General features: G+C 36.8%; 3 protein-coding genes across 3 annotated transcripts in view; 2 read left to right on the top strand and 1 right to left on the bottom strand.

Annotated features, from left to right (window-relative positions):
* LOC134822228 (uncharacterized) overlaps positions 1-342 on the bottom strand; it is a 63,713-nt gene extending 63,371 nt beyond the window's left edge. The window contains exon 1 of the mRNA XM_063833137.1: positions 331-342. The gene's annotated coding sequence lies outside the window, so the exon portion shown is untranslated. The remainder of the gene's footprint in view (positions 1-330) is intronic.
* LOC134822232 (uncharacterized) overlaps positions 1-10,301 on the top strand; it is a 36,251-nt gene extending 25,950 nt beyond the window's left edge. The window contains exons 2-8 of the mRNA XM_063833142.1: positions 76-190; positions 901-1,048; positions 1,456-1,586; positions 8,100-8,219; positions 8,385-8,468; positions 8,856-8,937; positions 9,360-10,301. Coding sequence (XP_063689212.1) covers positions 92-190; positions 901-1,048; positions 1,456-1,586; positions 8,100-8,219; positions 8,385-8,468; positions 8,856-8,937; positions 9,360-9,598 — 903 coding nt within the window. The 5' untranslated portion in view covers positions 76-91 and the 3' untranslated portion in view covers positions 9,599-10,301. The remainder of the gene's footprint in view (positions 1-75; positions 191-900; positions 1,049-1,455; positions 1,587-8,099; positions 8,220-8,384; positions 8,469-8,855; positions 8,938-9,359) is intronic.
* A 625-nt stretch (positions 10,302-10,926) lies between these two features.
* On the top strand, positions 10,927-17,389 carry LOC134821569 (zinc metalloproteinase nas-4-like). Its single transcript, XM_063832272.1, has 8 exons — positions 10,927-10,939; positions 11,136-11,256; positions 11,903-12,006; positions 15,682-15,767; positions 16,210-16,309; positions 16,620-16,742; positions 16,952-17,058; positions 17,357-17,389. Exons 1-8 carry the CDS (start codon positions 10,927-10,929, stop codon positions 17,387-17,389), a joined length of 687 nt encoding a protein of 228 aa, XP_063688342.1.
* The last annotated feature ends 429 nt before the right edge of the window (positions 17,390-17,818 follow it).

Raw genomic sequence — 17,818 nt, 5'->3', positions numbered from 1 at the left:
GAGCTCATTAGTATTTTCTAATCATTGTAGCAATTCTTATCAGACTAGATAATATCGTGATTATCCTGGAAATAGGGAGCTTTTTTTTGTGATGAGCACCCCACGAATACTATCAATTCAAAGTCATGTTGTTTGCGGTTATGTTGGAAATAAATCATCAGTGTTCCCTCTTCACTTACATGGTTTCCAGGTATGTTGAAAATTCGTTAGAATTTTATAGTCTAATATAAGCTAGTTAGTTACTTGCAGCTTTCTAATATTAATATAATCTAATGCTTTTGGACACACAACGTAAGGCTTGAAATCTTCGTAAAACTACATCATTAGAGCCTCAAATTATTTATATATTATAGTAAGAACTAAGATAGTAGTGTTTAAAGTATTAAAATAACATAATCTACGTTCTGCTAATGTGTAATTACTGGTTTGTGTGTGTATACGTTCGAACAAAGTAAATGTTCTGACCAACTAAACGTTTCACGTTTAAAACACAATTATGGTATTGTCCCTGATAATTTTCTTTCATACGTGAAACTTTCAGTTGTTCAGAACATGTAGTTTACTTAGTTCAGACGTAATTAAATAATTATAAAGTAATAATCAAGTTTGGACAAAGCAAACTAAATGTTTAGATTCAACTTAAAGTTTCATCTGTAAGGCAATCCTTAGTCCCTGGGAATGTACCTATACATTTTGTTTACTTAGTCCGAACTTATAATTACTCCTATTTCGCATTCGTCGTGCAATTTAAGAAATTTGTTAAGTATTAATCAAGTTATTAACAAAGTATTAATAATTTATTAATTTTATGTTAACATATAACTTAATAATTAAGTAATTATGACACAAATATTGCATATTTTACCTGGTGTGTGACACACAACACCAGAAATACTTCAGGTGGACGCGATTAACTCAGTGCAGCTGAGTAACCACACAGGATACAGGAAGGGTATCAAGGGTCAGATCTTAAAGGCACAGGATATAACTGATCTATACACTGGACTTAAAGAAAACAACTTGAACTTTTACGATTATGTAACTACAGGTGAGAATTTAGTTTTTCGGGTTTTAATTAAATTCTTTTACAGTGACAAGTAGGTTCTGTACTTCCTTTTTTCTTTTTATGAATCCTAGCAAATAATTATAAAATTATTCTATTCTCATCTGAAATGACATCCGATTATGTTACGATTATGTTATTATTAAACTGAACATGTATGTTACCCTTCCAAGTTCGTGTGAGCATATTAGATTAGCTTTTAAACACGGCGTTGTCAAGTTTATTTAAAATATTCGCCTAGTTTGATTAAATCTTTAAGAATATCTCATCTTACCTATAAAACCTTTAAAGCACACAAACTTTACAACGGCCCAATCACATCTTCCAACAGCAGTTTATCCTTTTTATGGTATTGTAACTTCAAAAACAACTTCAAATGCAAAATGTGTCAGGATACGTTGGGGACCCTTCTTTCTTGGAAACACTTGCCAGGACGGTGACAGACCTGCGAGAGAAGAACCCAAACATAAAGTATGTGTGTGATCCTGTAATGGGGGATGAAGGACACTTCTACGTGCCCGAGGTTAGGGTAAATATTTTGTTTTAATAAAAAAATATGTCAGATTTTAAAATTATAAAATTATGTTATTTAAAGATAAAGTCAATGTTAATTGATTGTCTATTACAGGAACCTAACAGAATTGTAAGGTTTTAAGAATGTATAACAACTTGTTGTTTTCCTAGATTAAATAATTTGTTATGTTTTGACACGAATAGCTGATTTGATTTAAAACTACAAGATAGTAAATACACAAAATATGTACAGCAAATCAAACAAACATAATATAATAAGATTGGCCAAAATGTATAATATATTATGCTAAAAGCGATGGTCAGTGATAAAAGTACAGATGAAAACTTTCAAAACAGGAATTTTATGGCCGCCGATTTTCTTGATTTTCAAGTATGATGTACAAGAAAAACATAGAAGATATTATCGGATAAACACGTTTTGTCAGTATGACAAAAACTACAACGGTATTGACTATCCAATCAACAGTCCGTTGTAAACAAATGTGAGAATCGGATAGTTTTAAAACCATTACCATTTCATAAAATTCTTTGTACTTCGCATTTTAGTTCATAACAATTTACTGACGTATCACGTATATGAAATTTCACGTGGTTACTATGGTTACTAACTAGTTACCATGGTCACTCATTAAAACTTATTGTTCCATCGTTTAACTGTCAGTTTGGTGAGCGTAGTTTGTCTGTGGTGGCTCCAAAGGTTTGCAATCTTTTGCTTGATAACATCTCATCGGTTCAATCCCTGGAATCTTTCAAAGCCCTCCTAAAAACGTTCTTATTTAAACTGTCCTTAAATGAACTTGAAAAACTTTATCGATAATCTATGTTGATCATAATATAATATGTTGTTAGATTCTAACATATTTTTTTCAAGTATCATTTTCTGCATTAGTAAACGGCCTTTCAACGGCCAGGTAGCGCAGTTGGTTAGAACGCCTGTCTTACAATCGTTAGGTTGCGAGTTCGAAACCCACTGACTGCCTGGTCGTGGGGTGAGCGTCGTCGACGTTCAGCTAAGGATCATGAGTGGTCTATGCAGCCCCCCGGTCTACTCAGCCGAATACTCGAGAAATCGGGTGTGAGGGTTAAATGAGGAGCTGCACATTGCAGCAAAGTCTCGGACGAAGAAAGTATGGTACACACTACCTTAACCGTCACTGGCCAAAAAGATCCTTCGGCTTCCTGTAATTGGCTGGTTGCACTTGTGTAACATTGTGGCTGTTGGAATACACCGAAGTAAAATAAGTGTCTAGATAAAAAAAAAAAAAATTCACGATTCATTTTCAAGCATCAGCTACCACTACTTACCTAGTTTTCAAATTATTTTCTGGGATGACTAGTTTAAACACTGCTGAGCATAAGTTGTATCTTAAAAGTGGTGTTATCAAATTTCAATTTATCATTATTGCCCATTATTGATTTGGTAAATCCCATGATTTGGTAAATCCCATGATTTGTAAAGATACAACCTTTGAAAAGCACAGTTCCACTGTCATTACCAAGTGGTGTTTATCACATGCTGCCCACTGGTTGTGTTATCACCAATACCATGTAAAGTGTAAACTGAAACTGATACTTTATGTTGTTATCAAAAGATGAATATAATCGAGTTTCGGGGTGATATTTTGTAACAATTTCAGCTCCTTGGCACATTATCTTCACATACCGATCAGTTTCCGGTCGGAAAGATTCATTAATTATAATTATTTCATTTCTGACATTTCTGTTCTTATCTTATTTTTGATATTTTAACAATGTTAGTTAACAGGACACCATGTTGAATTTGCTCCTTTCAAAGCGAACCTGTAGCATTAACCTAGATCCTTATTTTAGCCTTATAAAGTTATAACGTAAGCTTGTTAGAGTGATTTAAGCTCCACTGTTTTACGTCAATCTTGACTTGAAGGTGTGTTTGCTTTACAGCTTACATGCGTTTATTTTAGCTGACGAAACTTCAATTTGGTCATTACAATTATTTCATCGATCGCCCACGGCTGACAGCAATTTAAACACTGAGCTTATTCTTGTTATTTATGCTTGTTTTTGAATTGCAATTGATGATAATTCCACGTTCCCACTGAAAGAAAGTTATCACGTGACACGGCTCGTTACCTTGGGAACACGGCTTGTTACCATGACACCACACATGAAGTGGTATGAGCAGTTCTGACACTTCTAGGTCATCATTTAGAAGATAAGAAATATTACATGATTTACATGATGAGTGACGTCTAAAAGTTAGGGTGTCCGACGTGCTCCTCACTCTAGTTGTCGTGTTGAACGAGGGTGGGAGGAGTGCATCTCGTTTATTTTACCGTGGGATTTATACAATATTATCCTTTATTTGACCGTCATTTGACCGTCATTTGACCGTCATTTGACCGTCATTTGACCGTCATTTAGCCGTCATTTAACCGTCACTTTCAGTGGTGTGATACTATCAAATATAACTCTACTGTCAAAACTTAAACAGGTATTCTGATAAATGATAGGAATGTCTAGCCTAAAATTTTTGCAAACGTTTTATTTTTCCCACACTTTTGCTTTTGCCTTTCCCGTTTATAAAGGCTCTACCGATTGAATTTCATCAGTTATTCTGTTGTTAGTTAACAGTCCGTGTCAGACGCACTTCCGAGCTTCCTAGCAGCATAAAGGAAGCCAGGTAAACACTACACTTTATCAGCGTTACTTTAGCATCAGTGTTAAAGTCACGATACTATAGAAATAGATCGAGCACTCTGGTATGCTCTATTTTATTCTCTGGAACGCTATGTCTAGTAGTAAGTAGTAAACCCGTTCTGTTGTGCTGCTTCTACGGTCGTTTAATTTGCCGGTGCATTGAAACTTGGGTACAGATTTACCTTCTAAGGTTCGAAGTTTAACACTTGTTTAACTTCATTAAGTTGTGGTGTGCCAGTCTCTTTGTTAGGGCATGGTGAGCAGTATGTGAGACACTGAGACACCGCGTGTTGGATTTTTTTGTTGGATTTGTCCATTTTCGCTCGGTTTATCTCTGATTATACGAGCAGTTGGCATACCTCACGTTTTAAATTCTTACATCTGTGTCCGTCTACGTATAATGTTATTAAAATATTTGGGATCACCTGTAAACGTATGCAGAGTTCCATTACCATAGCGCTCACAATACTATAGCAGCACATTACCATAGCAGCACATTAGTGTTCACATTGAATAATATTGTATAATTTGTTTGTCGCCTTCATTTTCTGTAATGAACATTCAACATGCTCCAAATTTAAAGATTTAATCTTCACGTTACTGTTCTACGTCAATCTTGACAGGAGGGTGTGTTTACCTAACGACGAAACGTAATAAACATTAAAAATGATCTAACATGCTCTCTACGTCATTTTACGTCATTTACGTCACTGGTCTACGTCATTATTATGAAGAATTGTGACGCTCTTCGCATGTATTATAGAAATCGTGGTTGTTCTTTCGAGTATAAAACTATATCTCACATTTGTGATATTATTAATTTATTGCTTGTTTAATTTGATTTTGTGCTTAATTTATGATTACTTGTATTTGAGATTCTGAGATTATTTATTTATTTTGTTTTTATGGTCTGTAGTTTCTTCTTTCATTTGGTCAGCCTAAATTCTCCTTCCTATCAATTTTCAAGAGGTTTTAGATGAAACGTTTTATCGAGCTTTCTCGTACATTTATATTAATTATAGTATTTTAAGTGCTCTTTCAAAAATATGTAACCAGCTACCTACCTTCAGCAATCACAGACATGAATTACTCGGACGCCTCCTCTGTTCTACTCACTAACATCTCTTCTTTCACCTCGTCCCCCACCCTCCCCTCAATGGACGGTACTGTTGGGACCCTTGGAACCTTCGATCCAGCCGCTGTTGGGACCCTAGGAACGTTTGATCCTGACCAAGTTGGCACTCTTGAACCGAGCGACATGGTTGTTGATCCTTATTACTTTGGAGACGGTGTGAACATGGGAACTGTAATGGGAACTCTCTTCCTGTTCCTAACAGCCTCCTTTCTCAACCTGGGGGTGTTAAACCATTACTGGAACCGGGTTAAGAGCATTGAAAGTATGGTACCGTTCCTCTGTTTCCTGCTCAGTCTCTGCAACTTTGCTGTGGGAATCTGTGCTGGTCTGCACACCATACTATTTGCCTTGATTCTCGCTACAAAAGGAGACCCTTCCTCGACCCTGATGTTACTCATAGTCCCTGCTCACTACCTCTCATTCCTCGCTTTCAAGGTCCTAGCTTTTGTCAGTATGGTGGTAACAGTTATCCGCTCCATCAACATGAGCTCCCCCGTCTGTAGGATCAACAGGAGAGCAGTTGTCAGCTCTATCATAGCCTGGCTCTTCTTCTGGGCAGCTATTGCTGTTCTTGAGATGGGACTTTATGTTAACCACGTCGGGTGGGCCGCCTTTTCCAACGGTGGTGTCACAAAGAGCTTCCTGATAGCGTTTTTCTACCAACCTGGCAAGCCAAGGGTGGTAGAGTTGATGATGAGGATGTTGATCTCCGAGGAGGACTTTGGAGATAAGGCTGCCTCCATCCCGGAATGTGTTATAGACATGCTGTACACTGCCCTGCCTCTGATTACGTGTGTTGGGGTAACTATTGTGTGTGTGTTTACACAGGTAGTGATGCACTGTACCGGTACTTCCAGCTGTGATGATGAGAAGGATGGGAGGTACACCCTGACTATGATCATGAAGGGGGTGGTGTTCATTGTGTGCGCGTCATGCACCCTCAACCAGCCCTTTAGCGTGTGTGTTGAGAACGGAGCAAAGGACTGGAAGAGTTTGTACCTGATGGGCTACCTCCCTTTCTTCATCCTCTCTGTCTTGTCCCCGGGGGTGTTGGTAGCACGTGTTCCACAGCTGAGGAAATGTCTGAAGAATAAGGTTACGAGGAAAAGTTGCAGACATTGTAACTCTGTGAAGTATGCTCCTGTTTAAAGCGGACTTGAGAATTTGATTTGAATATTAGATTAAAGTTATTATATACTGGCAGGCCCTGAAGAATAGTACAATACTTTAATATAATTTAAATCTCATTTTTAAGGAATTTACCTCTGAATCAAATAAACTAAGTACCCAGTTCAGTAGCCAGCTTAGTTACTTTCTGACCAAATTCCCCCTCTGAACACTTAGCTGGACGTGCCAAGAAACGGATAAGAGCGAGTACTGAGTCTGATGATGGAAGAGAGATTATTGCATGAATCGGGAAAATTATAAAGTGATGAAAAAGGCAGAAACGATTTGAAAGTCCCAGTTTTACTAATGGAATTTATAAATGCTAGTTATTGAACGGTTATCTTGATTATTTTTCTTTCTTGAACAAATGTTGACTTAAGTTGTAATTCATTTAAATAACGTGTGTATGTCCAGCTGAGTAATGGCGCCTAGTTTTTAAAGATCTTTAATATATGTATTTTACTTTTTTTTGACGATTCATTTACTGTTTCTGTTCAATCACAAAACATTTCGATATCCTAATGTTTCTGAAAATCCATTATTAATATTTGACCGTGAGATCTTTTTTTACCCAAATCAACGTGAATTTTTATATTGTTTTATACAGAAATTACGTTCTATGAATTAGATGCGAAAACAAAAAAACTGCAGCTGCAAAAGAGAAAAAGATAAAACAATAAAACATTTGAATATTTCTAGAAAATCTATCATGAAACTTATCTAAAATGTTATGATCAATAATTAAATGTTATGTGCAGTATGCAATTAGCAGTCATTACACTGTGCTAGCTTACTAGTGACTCTAATGTTGTTGACTTCAAAACATATTGTCAAAAAATGGGCCATTTGCACCAATCTAGACGGTAAATAAACTTGTAGAACTTGTAAAACTTGTAAAACTTGTAAAACTTGTAAAACTTGTAAAACTTGTAAAACTTGTAAAACTTGTAAAACTTGTAAAACTTGTAGAACTTGTAGAACTTGTAAAACTTGTAAAACTTGTAAAACTTGTAGGGTATGAAATGGACTGAGGTATCAATATCCCGCTCATATAATGATTAATAAACAAATCAACTCAAGAAGGATAGCTAACAATATAATATAGGCTGGAATCTGGTCTGCAAGTTAAAACCACACAAAACCCACCCGACATTAACCGTTACCTGACACAGTAATATATAATCCGACACTAACCGGACACTAACCGGTTACTAACCGGACACTAACCGGACACTAACCGGTTACTAACCGGTTACTACCCGGATACTAACCGGTTACTAACAGGACACTAACCGGACACTAACCGGACACTAACCGGACACTAACCGGACACTAACCGGACACTTACCGGTTACTAACAGGACACTAACAGGACACTAACCGGACACTAACAGGACACTAACCGGACACTATCCGGTTACTAACAGGACACTAACCGGACACTAACCGGTTACTAACCGGACACTAACCGGTTACTAACAGGACACTAACCGGACAATATCCGTTACTAAACACTACTTGCAGGCGCTACTGTCCGTGTATCAGAAGAGTATTGTACCAATAGCGGACGTTCTGCTCCCCAACCAGTTTGAGGCAGAGAAACTCTCAGGAATGTCAATCACGTGCGAGGCTGATGGGTGGAAGGTAAGGAATGTGGTTGTCATGACTACCATTAATAATTGTTAGGGACTATCACAGGGGGATTATTATGAATTATCACATAATTAACCTTGGGTTTTCTTGTCCGGGGTTCGAAGTTTTTTATCCTGTATCAACTCTTTGAACCCTCTTAGATTTCATTTGCAACAGGTTTGTGATAAGTTACACTCACAAGGCAAAGCAGAGACAGTTGTTATAACTAGTGGAGAAATTGGAGACAACCCTGACGAAATTGTGAGATATTATCTTGTTTATCAGATTCATGTTGAAACCTTATCTTAGTGGGACAATGAAATCATTTCTCGTATTATAGACACATTTCAGTTTCAGTTTGTTGTTAATTTGAGAACACATCAGAAACTCGCGAATAAATTTTCAGCTAATAATATGATAGTCATGGCAGTAATTGATATATGGATTCCCGTACTGTAGTGCGACACGTACCCTAGTGCGACACGTACCCTAGTGCGAAAACCTCCAAGATCGACACTGTCGCACTACAGTACGCTACCTGAACTGTAGTGCGACACGAACTACAGTACGTGTCGCACTACAGTACGTTTACCATTGATATGTATTTGATATCGTATTATGTAATTGATATTTTATACTTCTTACCAGGTGAGCCTTGGTAGTTTCAACCGAGGGGAAACGAAAGTGAAAGTTTGCATTCCACGAATTCCAAGTTCCTTTACCGGATCAGGTTAGTTACCTCCGCCAAGTTATTTAACCTCTGCAAAGTTATTTAACCTCTGCAAAGTTATTTAACCTCTGCAAAATTATTTAACCTCTGCAAAGTAATTTCACAAAAGAATCGCCATTTCAAATATGAATGAAGCGGTTCATAAAAGAAATGATCAGTTTACTGATTGGACTTCAATTCTTGATTTCCCCCATTGGACATCTCTCTAAATTATAAAGTTGTAAATAACATGATAAACGAACAATCATATTCATCAGATAATTAACATCAATCGGATGTATATTTATTGATTGATTATGTGATAAATTGGTGATAAATAACAAAATTGTCTTTTCTCAAAGATTGTCTTTCCCCAAAAATTGTCTTTTCTCAAAAATTGTCTTTTCTCAAAAATCGAAACATAACTCCCTGTAAACCCCCAGGTGACGTATTCGCAGCTTCCTTCCTGATCTGGTCACACAAACACCCCGACAACCCCGTTAAAATAATGACAAACACAGTCAACACTACCTACGCAGTCCTTAACAGAACGTACGAGAGCTTCAAACACTTGGACACCCCAGGGAGTTATGATAAGGAGTTAAAGTTGATACAGAGTAAAGCCGATCTGGAGGACCCGCCGGAGTTTGTGCAGGCTATTTTAGTGAAGGAATCTTCTTAAAATAGGGAAGTATCTGATGCGGAAACGGATGTCAAGACTTTAAACTGAGATTGATTTTTTGGGATACGAATAATAGTCGGGTAGGATTTGATTATGTTTGAACGATTTATAATTAGGTAGAAATGGTCAGATGAATAACTTGATGTAAAATGAGAGTTAAATTATATATCAGTATTCTTCTGCGCCCGCCAGTGACCCATGTATATAATAAATTTGATTTAACCTAAACTTTTTTCATTTTCGTGACCCTATCGCGCTGTATTAAATGGTTTTATTAATAATAATAATATAAGCTTAAATTTGAATATTGAATGTTCACTTATATTCTTGATTGACTTTGATTGAGAGTTAAACTTATAATTAGAACTTAATTTTTATTACTTTACATGGGCCCATCATAATTATCATACACCTTTTATAAGTTTACATGTTTTTTATGTTTTGGTTTTGAGGTTCTTTAATTTATTGAGATGGCATGAAATTAATCAATTTAATGATCAGGTTTAATTGACAGTTCTTTTTTATAGTATCATGTTTATTTAGTTCCATGGACTGCTAGATGATTGCCAATATCTTTTCTTTGTAACGTTAAATGAAAATAACTAAATGTGGCAATCTTAACTTAAGGTGGTTGGAATATTGTAAGAGTGTTGTAATATTCTATATATTGTGAGATTTTAAAGATTTTCACTGTAACTTATAATTATGTCGTCGTTAATTGCTCTAAGCCATTCGCAAAACCACAAATTTTATAACATAATAGGTAATAGTATAATTACCTTTTGTAATTTATTTCTGAATCATTTTGCATCCAGTGAAGACAACTTGTATCGTGTTCACCGTCATAGGTCGAGAAAACTGTGACCTGTTAACCTTTTTGCCTGGTAACATGGTAACCTGGTAACCCGGCCCTGGTAACCCTGGTAATCGTGGTAACTTGTTAACCTTGTATTTGCACAAGAGAAGTGTACCTGCAAATTCCTTTTGAATTTCCATTCTGTGCAGAAACTGATTAATTTACTTTTTGTCTCAGATAACAAATTCAGTCTGGAATAACTGCGCGTAATTACGGCATTAATAATGCAGTAATAATTATTAATGGCCTATTAGTTGACATTGCTGTGAATAATACAAATTCACCGTGAAGCACGATCAGGGCCAGCTGTATGTGGGCCTCCTGTGGGCAGCATTGCACGTGTTTTTCTCGCTTATAATTTGGCTATTTAAAAAAAATATGTTTACAGGATCGTAATCAACTCGGTCAGACACAACTTTTAGTACCACAATTACAATATTTGAAGAATAAACTTTTTCAAAACATTTCAAAAATGAATTCCCTGTGTTCGAGTTGAAAATTAGTGATTTAGTTCACCTTCCCACTATCCAGATATATTAACTTATTATTGAATGACTCGATTGATTTCACTAATTAGCTCACTAAATAACAATCACTAATTGAGCAATTAGCTCACTAAATAACAATCACTAATTGAGCAATTAGCTCACTAATTAACAATCACTAATTGCTTAATTACAGGTCTGAGGAAGCTGCATGCTCTAGAGTCCGCTATGAGGAGCTGGGAATTGAACACGTGTATCAGGTTTAGGAAGAAGTTACCATCAGATACCAACTATGTTAGATTCGCCAGTGGCAAGGGGTAAGTAAACTAGTATACTTAATTAGTGTTGTGTTTTTTGTTGGGGACAGAAATACCAGCCAACGTTTACTCAAAAGTATATAATAAGTGTTATCAATTCAAAATAAAAAACTCACACAAGATTAGATATTATTGAAACGATTAAAATGTGTACTTACTATAACTTATGTTGTATATAATAATATATGATATTATGTTTGATTGATTTATTTATGCTACTTTATTTGCTAGGGTCCGATGTTATTGCGGGTGTGGTATTTATTACTGCACACTTCCGTGTTTTGGTGACCCCCCCCCCCCCCCCATATTGAACTAGTTCAGATGTTTTGCGACGATAGGAAGGGGGGACGGTGAACAACTCCTCACTGAATATTAAAATTGTCCAGATGTTTTGCGACGATAGGAAGGGGGGACGGTTAACAACTCCTCACTAAATATTGAAATTGTTCAGATGTTTTGCGACGATAGGAATGGGGGACGGTGAACAACTCCTCACTAAATATTGAAATTGTTCAGATGTTTTGCGACGATAGGAAGGGGGGACGGTGAACAACTCCTCACTAAATATTGAAATTATTCAGATGTTTTGCGACGATAGGAAGGGGGGACGGTGAACAACTCCTCACTAAATATTGAAATTGTTCAGATGTTTTGCGACGATAGGAAGGGGGGACGGTGAACAACTCCTCTCGCTTGGTAAAGGGTGTGGAACTCCCGGGTTTGCACTCCACGAACTTGCTCATGTTATAGGTTAGTTCAAAACGTATGATATATTAATTTCCAAATTTGCGTTATATTTCCATATTTTGAAGAACTTAAAAACCTCATTGACCATGAATTTTATGTCCGTCAAAAATTATTTTGAGATACATTAACTGTAGTACCCAAGTAAAGTGTAATGGGCCTCTTTAGAGTCCAGAACAATAAAAGCTTTTGATTGCCTGATTGTGGCACTGCTGTAGCTTAGTGTTCCCGCATAATGGCATGTCAACATACCTGCTGTGACAGTTGACACTGCTGTGACACTGCTGTGACATTGCTGTGACACTGCTGTGACACTGCTGTGACACTGCTGTGACAATGCTGTTACACTGCTGTGAAGCTGTGACAATGCTGTTACAATGCTGTGACATTGCTGTGACACTGCAGTGACACTGCTGTGACAATGCTGTTACACTGCTGTGACACTGCTGTTACAATGCTGTGACACTGCTGTGACATTGCTGTTACACTGCTGTGAAGCTGTGACAATGCTGTTACACTGCTGTGACACTGCTGTGACAATGCTGTGACACTGCTGTGACATTGCTGTAACACTGCTGTGACACTGCTGTGACAATGCTGTTACACTGCTGTGACACTGCTGTTACAATGCTGTGACACTGCTGCGACATTGCTGTTACACTGCTGTGAAGCTGTGACAATGCTGTAACACTGCTGTGACACTGCTGTGACATTGCTGAGACACTGCTGTGACATTGTTGTGACACTGCTGTGACACTGCTGTGACATTGCTATGACACTTCTGTGACACTGCTGTGACAATGCTGTGACACTGCTGTGACATTGCTGTAACACTGCTGTGACACTGCAGTGACAATGCTGTTACACTGCTGTGACACTGCTGTTACAATGCTGTGACACTGCTGTGACATTGCTGTTACACTGCTGTGAAGTTGTGACAATGCTGTAACACTGCTGTGACACTGCTGTGACATTGCTGTGACACTGCTGTGACATTGTTGTGACACTGCTGTGACACTGCTGTGACATTGCTATGACACTTCTGTGACACTGCTGTGACACTGCTATACTATTAAATAGTACTAAAAATACTATTTAATAGTATACAGTAGTGCACACAGCGATACATAGTACTAAAGTACTAATAGCTTCATTAAATTGTAGAATGTTTGGACGTAATAATATAATAATATGTAACATGTATAATATTTAAATAATTAATATTTAATAATGAGATCAAGTTACTACTTAGGTTATTATATTTTGTATATTTCAGCACTACTGCACTACTATAATTCTAGCCATCTAACAGAGACAAGAACAACTTGGCTTCGCTAAAGGAGCTCAAACATATGACCACATACTCACACTCAACACCATTACGTCTAAATACAAAAAGCTCAAGGTTCCCGTCTATGCTGTTTTTGTGGACTTCCGGAAGGCCTTCGACTCTGTTTGCCGTGAAGCTCTTTTCTTAAAATTAGCTAAACTAGGTATCACTGGCAAAACATTTAATGTTCTTAAACATATGTATAAAAATTCCACTGGCCAGATAAAACTATCTGGATTTGTCAGCGAAAAATTTGATATCAATAAAGGAACTGAACAGGGTCATCCACTTTCCCCTGATCTATTTAAGATATACATCAGAGATCTTTCCCCTCGACTAGAATATGATAACTGTCCGAAACTAATGAACCAACTTATCAGTCACTTACTATGGGCAGATGATCTGATACTCTTGGCACTGGACCCCAAAACCCTCCAAAAGCAACTCGATGCTTTGAACAATTTCTGCTTGGAATGGGGCGTCGAAATTAATGCAGATAAAACTAAACTCATGAAATTTAATGCCCGTTTTGATACTTATCAGCCGGTTCCCCTGAAAATTGGTGATCACTTGTTAGAAGAAGTCGAGTCATACTGCTATCTAGGAATCGAAATACACAAATCCGGCACTTTCACAAATGCCCGAACTGAGCTCAAAAAGAAAGCCATGCGTGCACTTTATGCCATGAAAAGCTCAGTAAACAAATCCAAATTATCATTCCGCTCTCTAACAACACTCTTTGATGGTCTTATTAAACCTATCGTTCTTTACGGAGCGCCTATTTACACACCTAACATGGCTATCATAAAACACATAACAAAACAAGTCGATCTCAATATGGATGCCGACCCAAAAACAAAATTTCAAACTAGTATCCTCAAGAAAATTAGCCTTCTGAACAGCGAAAAAGTTCACCTTCACTTTCTTAAATGGTCACTGGGGGTAAATCGTAAAGCCAGCAACGCAGGCGTCTGGGGTGAGTCAGGCCGCTACCCATTAATCTATGAATGTATTAACCTCACTCTCAAATATAGCCAACGTTTGAAAAATCTCAAAGATAACTCCCTTGTCTCCTTAGCTTTCAAAGAACAGATGAACATGAAATTGGACTGGTACAGGGGTTTGGAGCCTGTCCTCGCGCTAGACCCATGTTTCTCTACCGATCATGTCACAGCCTACCGCACACTCAAAAACAATCACTCCAAGTTACTTTTCGAAAGAAACCCGAGTATTGCAAAACCACCAAAAGAGGACTTTCTTATTCACAACGGTTTCAAGAAACGAATTCCTCCTCAATCAACACAACCCATCGGGAGTAAAATATTCACACCACACGTCATTACTAAAACTTTGAAATGTAACTTTAGAGAATATTGGGGGTCCTGTATCAACACTTCTCGGAAATTAGAATTCTATCGTGACCTAAAATCCAAATTTAACAAAGAGTATTACCTAGATAGTGTCATTAAATATGCAGACCGTGCTAATATCACAAGACTGCGGATCAGTGCACATCGACTCGAAATTGAACTTGGCCGATATAATCAAACTCCTCGTGACGAGCGAATATGCTCCTGGTGCAATATAGTCTTAGGTTCTGGTATTATTGAGAATGAAGATCACTTCCTTAACCATTGTGATCTTAACGCTGCATCGAGGCGAAAAGTCCTAGACAAGATCCAGTCACTCATATCAAATCCAATCAAACCGTCTGCGACATCTTATTCTGTTCACAATGTCATCCCTGGAGCAAACGTCCTCAAATTCATCAGCAACAACAGTGAAATCATTGAACTTATCACGAACGAAAGTCAAGTCCACCTCACGAGAGTCGTTGCTAGGTTTGCCACTACGTGTTTTAACAACCGCAAGAAATTTGTTGACTCTCTGGCCAGTACATGAACAGTGAACACTGAAAATCACTGTAACCGCTTTTGTTTCTTTTCGCGCAACGACGAGTGCAAACTGCAAAGTGACCTGGCTCAAGCATTACAGCATTACCAAGGCGACTGAAAACAAAATATTTTATGTCAAATCTTTATTTTTCACTTTAGTTAAGTTATATTAATATAATAAATTCAAATCTTATGATATTGTTATTATCTTAACAGTTACTATTGTAGCTCAAGATTTTAAATTTGTATTCCTTGTATTCCTTGTATTCCTTGTATTCCTTGTTAATATGATATTCTGTCAGCTGTTAACCATGTGGTGTATTTTCATAATTTATTCTTTTATTGTGTGAAATTTAAATGCGAATACATTTACAAAGCTGTCACAGTATAAGAACCTATCTAAAGTAACCAATCAAAACACAGTATATTTTCTCAAAGTAACCAATCAAAACGCAGGATTTTTCCACGAACAGAGTAGACCGGATCGTGACGACTATGTTGATATTATCTGGGCTAATATCAGATACGATAAAAGAGAACAGGTAACCATGGTTACCGAGTTTGTTTGTTAGATTGTCTGTTAGAAGAAACGTTGAACTCAAGCCAGATTAAGTTTGAGTGTATTGCGCTGTTATGTTTTGTTAACTTTTTTAGATAAGGATGTGAAATGTGAATTTATATTTTGTATCGTCCCGAGAGCGTGTGTTCAGTGTTGCCTGGAATTGTGGATTTGTTTTAAGACGTTCTAATCTAAAGTTCTTGTTTCTTACACCTCTACATCACAACGTGTCCTTTTCAGTGAACTTTTAAATGTTTAATTTTCCAGATACATTAATCTATCAATGCTGGTTTCACTCCGCCTGATGTCTATTGTCTATTATATAATCTGGAGGGGGATTATTATATAATGAGAATATATTTATATTATTATGTATAATGATTGTTTCAGTTTGTTAGATGATGACGTAGTTATGATTGTTTCAGTTTGCTAAGTATAACAGTAATGAGATAGACCCCCGAGGTATTCCTTATGACTACTTGTCTATTACCCACTACGGTCCTTACGACTTCAGATCTCAGCCCGGTAGGTTGATTTTAAAAGTAATTAAGTGATTAATTAATTAGTTGTAAACTAAGTGTTATACCCCAAGAAGGCTGATAGCATCTGACATATTCTTCCTCTCGGAGTTAACTGTTAAATATTTAATGACTTATCAAAATGTGCCCAATTTTCGAGCTAATATATATATAATAATACGTAATATTATGTTACCTATCAAGCGATCATCATTAGAAAAGGTAGAATTTACCATATAAATTATAATATGGTAAATTCTAACAAGATATAAATTTTTCATCATTTTACTAAATTTAACTAACTGAGCTTAACTCAGGTTTACAAACACTGCGAGTAAAGAAGCTGGCAGAAAACCCCGCTGATATGGGACAAAGGAGATACCTATCTGGATACGATATAATCGGAGCTAATACCCTCTACCAGTGCACTCAGCATCTGGGTGAGTATTAATGTAGTGTGATGACATCACGTGAGTAGTGTGACGGCGTCACGTGACAGTATGATGACGTCACGTGAGCAGTGTGATGACGTCACGTGATGTCCTTTAGCTTTTATCCGTCTAATATTACATAATTATCTAGCAGTAAATAATTACATTATTGTATTGCATAATATGCATTACATTAACTTATTAATAAACAACTGCAGAGGAGCAATGTGAGTACGGTACCAAGTATGTGGACACACAAGTCAAAGAGATGAAACACTACGCTTGTAAAGAGAACGGTGTGGACTGGGAGATATGCTCCATGCCTGTTCGTTAATTATATTTCAATTGTTCAATTAGTTAATTAGTTAATTAATTGATTAAAATCTTTAAGTTAGTTAATATTAATTATATTGTTGTTCAGCTGTTATTTGTGTTACTCCTGATTGGGTTCATAATGATATTTAAAACTTTTAATTCTTCAAAACACAAAATCTGCTTTATACCTGACTGCTCGACTAGGTAACTGTTAATTAAATAATCACTCAATTACCTGCGCTACTAATTGCCTGATAATTAACTACTAATAACTCTTTTATCACTGGTACTAATTACCTAATTACCAGGTAATGAAAGGAGAAGAAGGTTATGGTGTGTAACTGGAATAAGACACAGTATGAGTTAGGTAAGAAGAAGGTAGAACCGACTGAGTCTTGGGAGGGCAATGATGTGGATCCTGATCCTACTGCTACTTCTGGTGAGATCTAATTAACTAATTAACTAGTTAGCTGATTAGTTAGTTAATTGTTGTATCATGTTATAATTGCTGGTTGATGAGTTTATTCTGTCAACTCTTTTGAATAAACTTTAATATATAGTGCTGTTAAATTTTAAGTCGCATTCTGTTTCACACAGTAACTCAACTTGTTAATTTACATTACCTTGATAATAACTCAAGAATAATATACTCAATTATTTTATTTAATAGTGATAATAACTAACCTCACCCCCAGACCTGTGTATACAAGAAGTCCCCTACGAGCACGAAATACAAATACCCTGTGGAGACACCACGTGCACTAAAGCTG

The sequence above is a fragment of the Bolinopsis microptera genome, chromosome 10 (assembly GCF_026151205.1).
Source record: "Bolinopsis microptera isolate Bmic1 chromosome 10, MBARI_Bmic_1.0, whole genome shotgun sequence".
NCBI classification, from domain to species: domain Eukaryota; kingdom Metazoa; phylum Ctenophora; class Tentaculata; order Lobata; family Bolinopsidae; genus Bolinopsis; species Bolinopsis microptera.
Note: the sequence above shows the minus strand (reverse complement) of the source record. Positions and strands in the feature narration are given on the sequence as shown.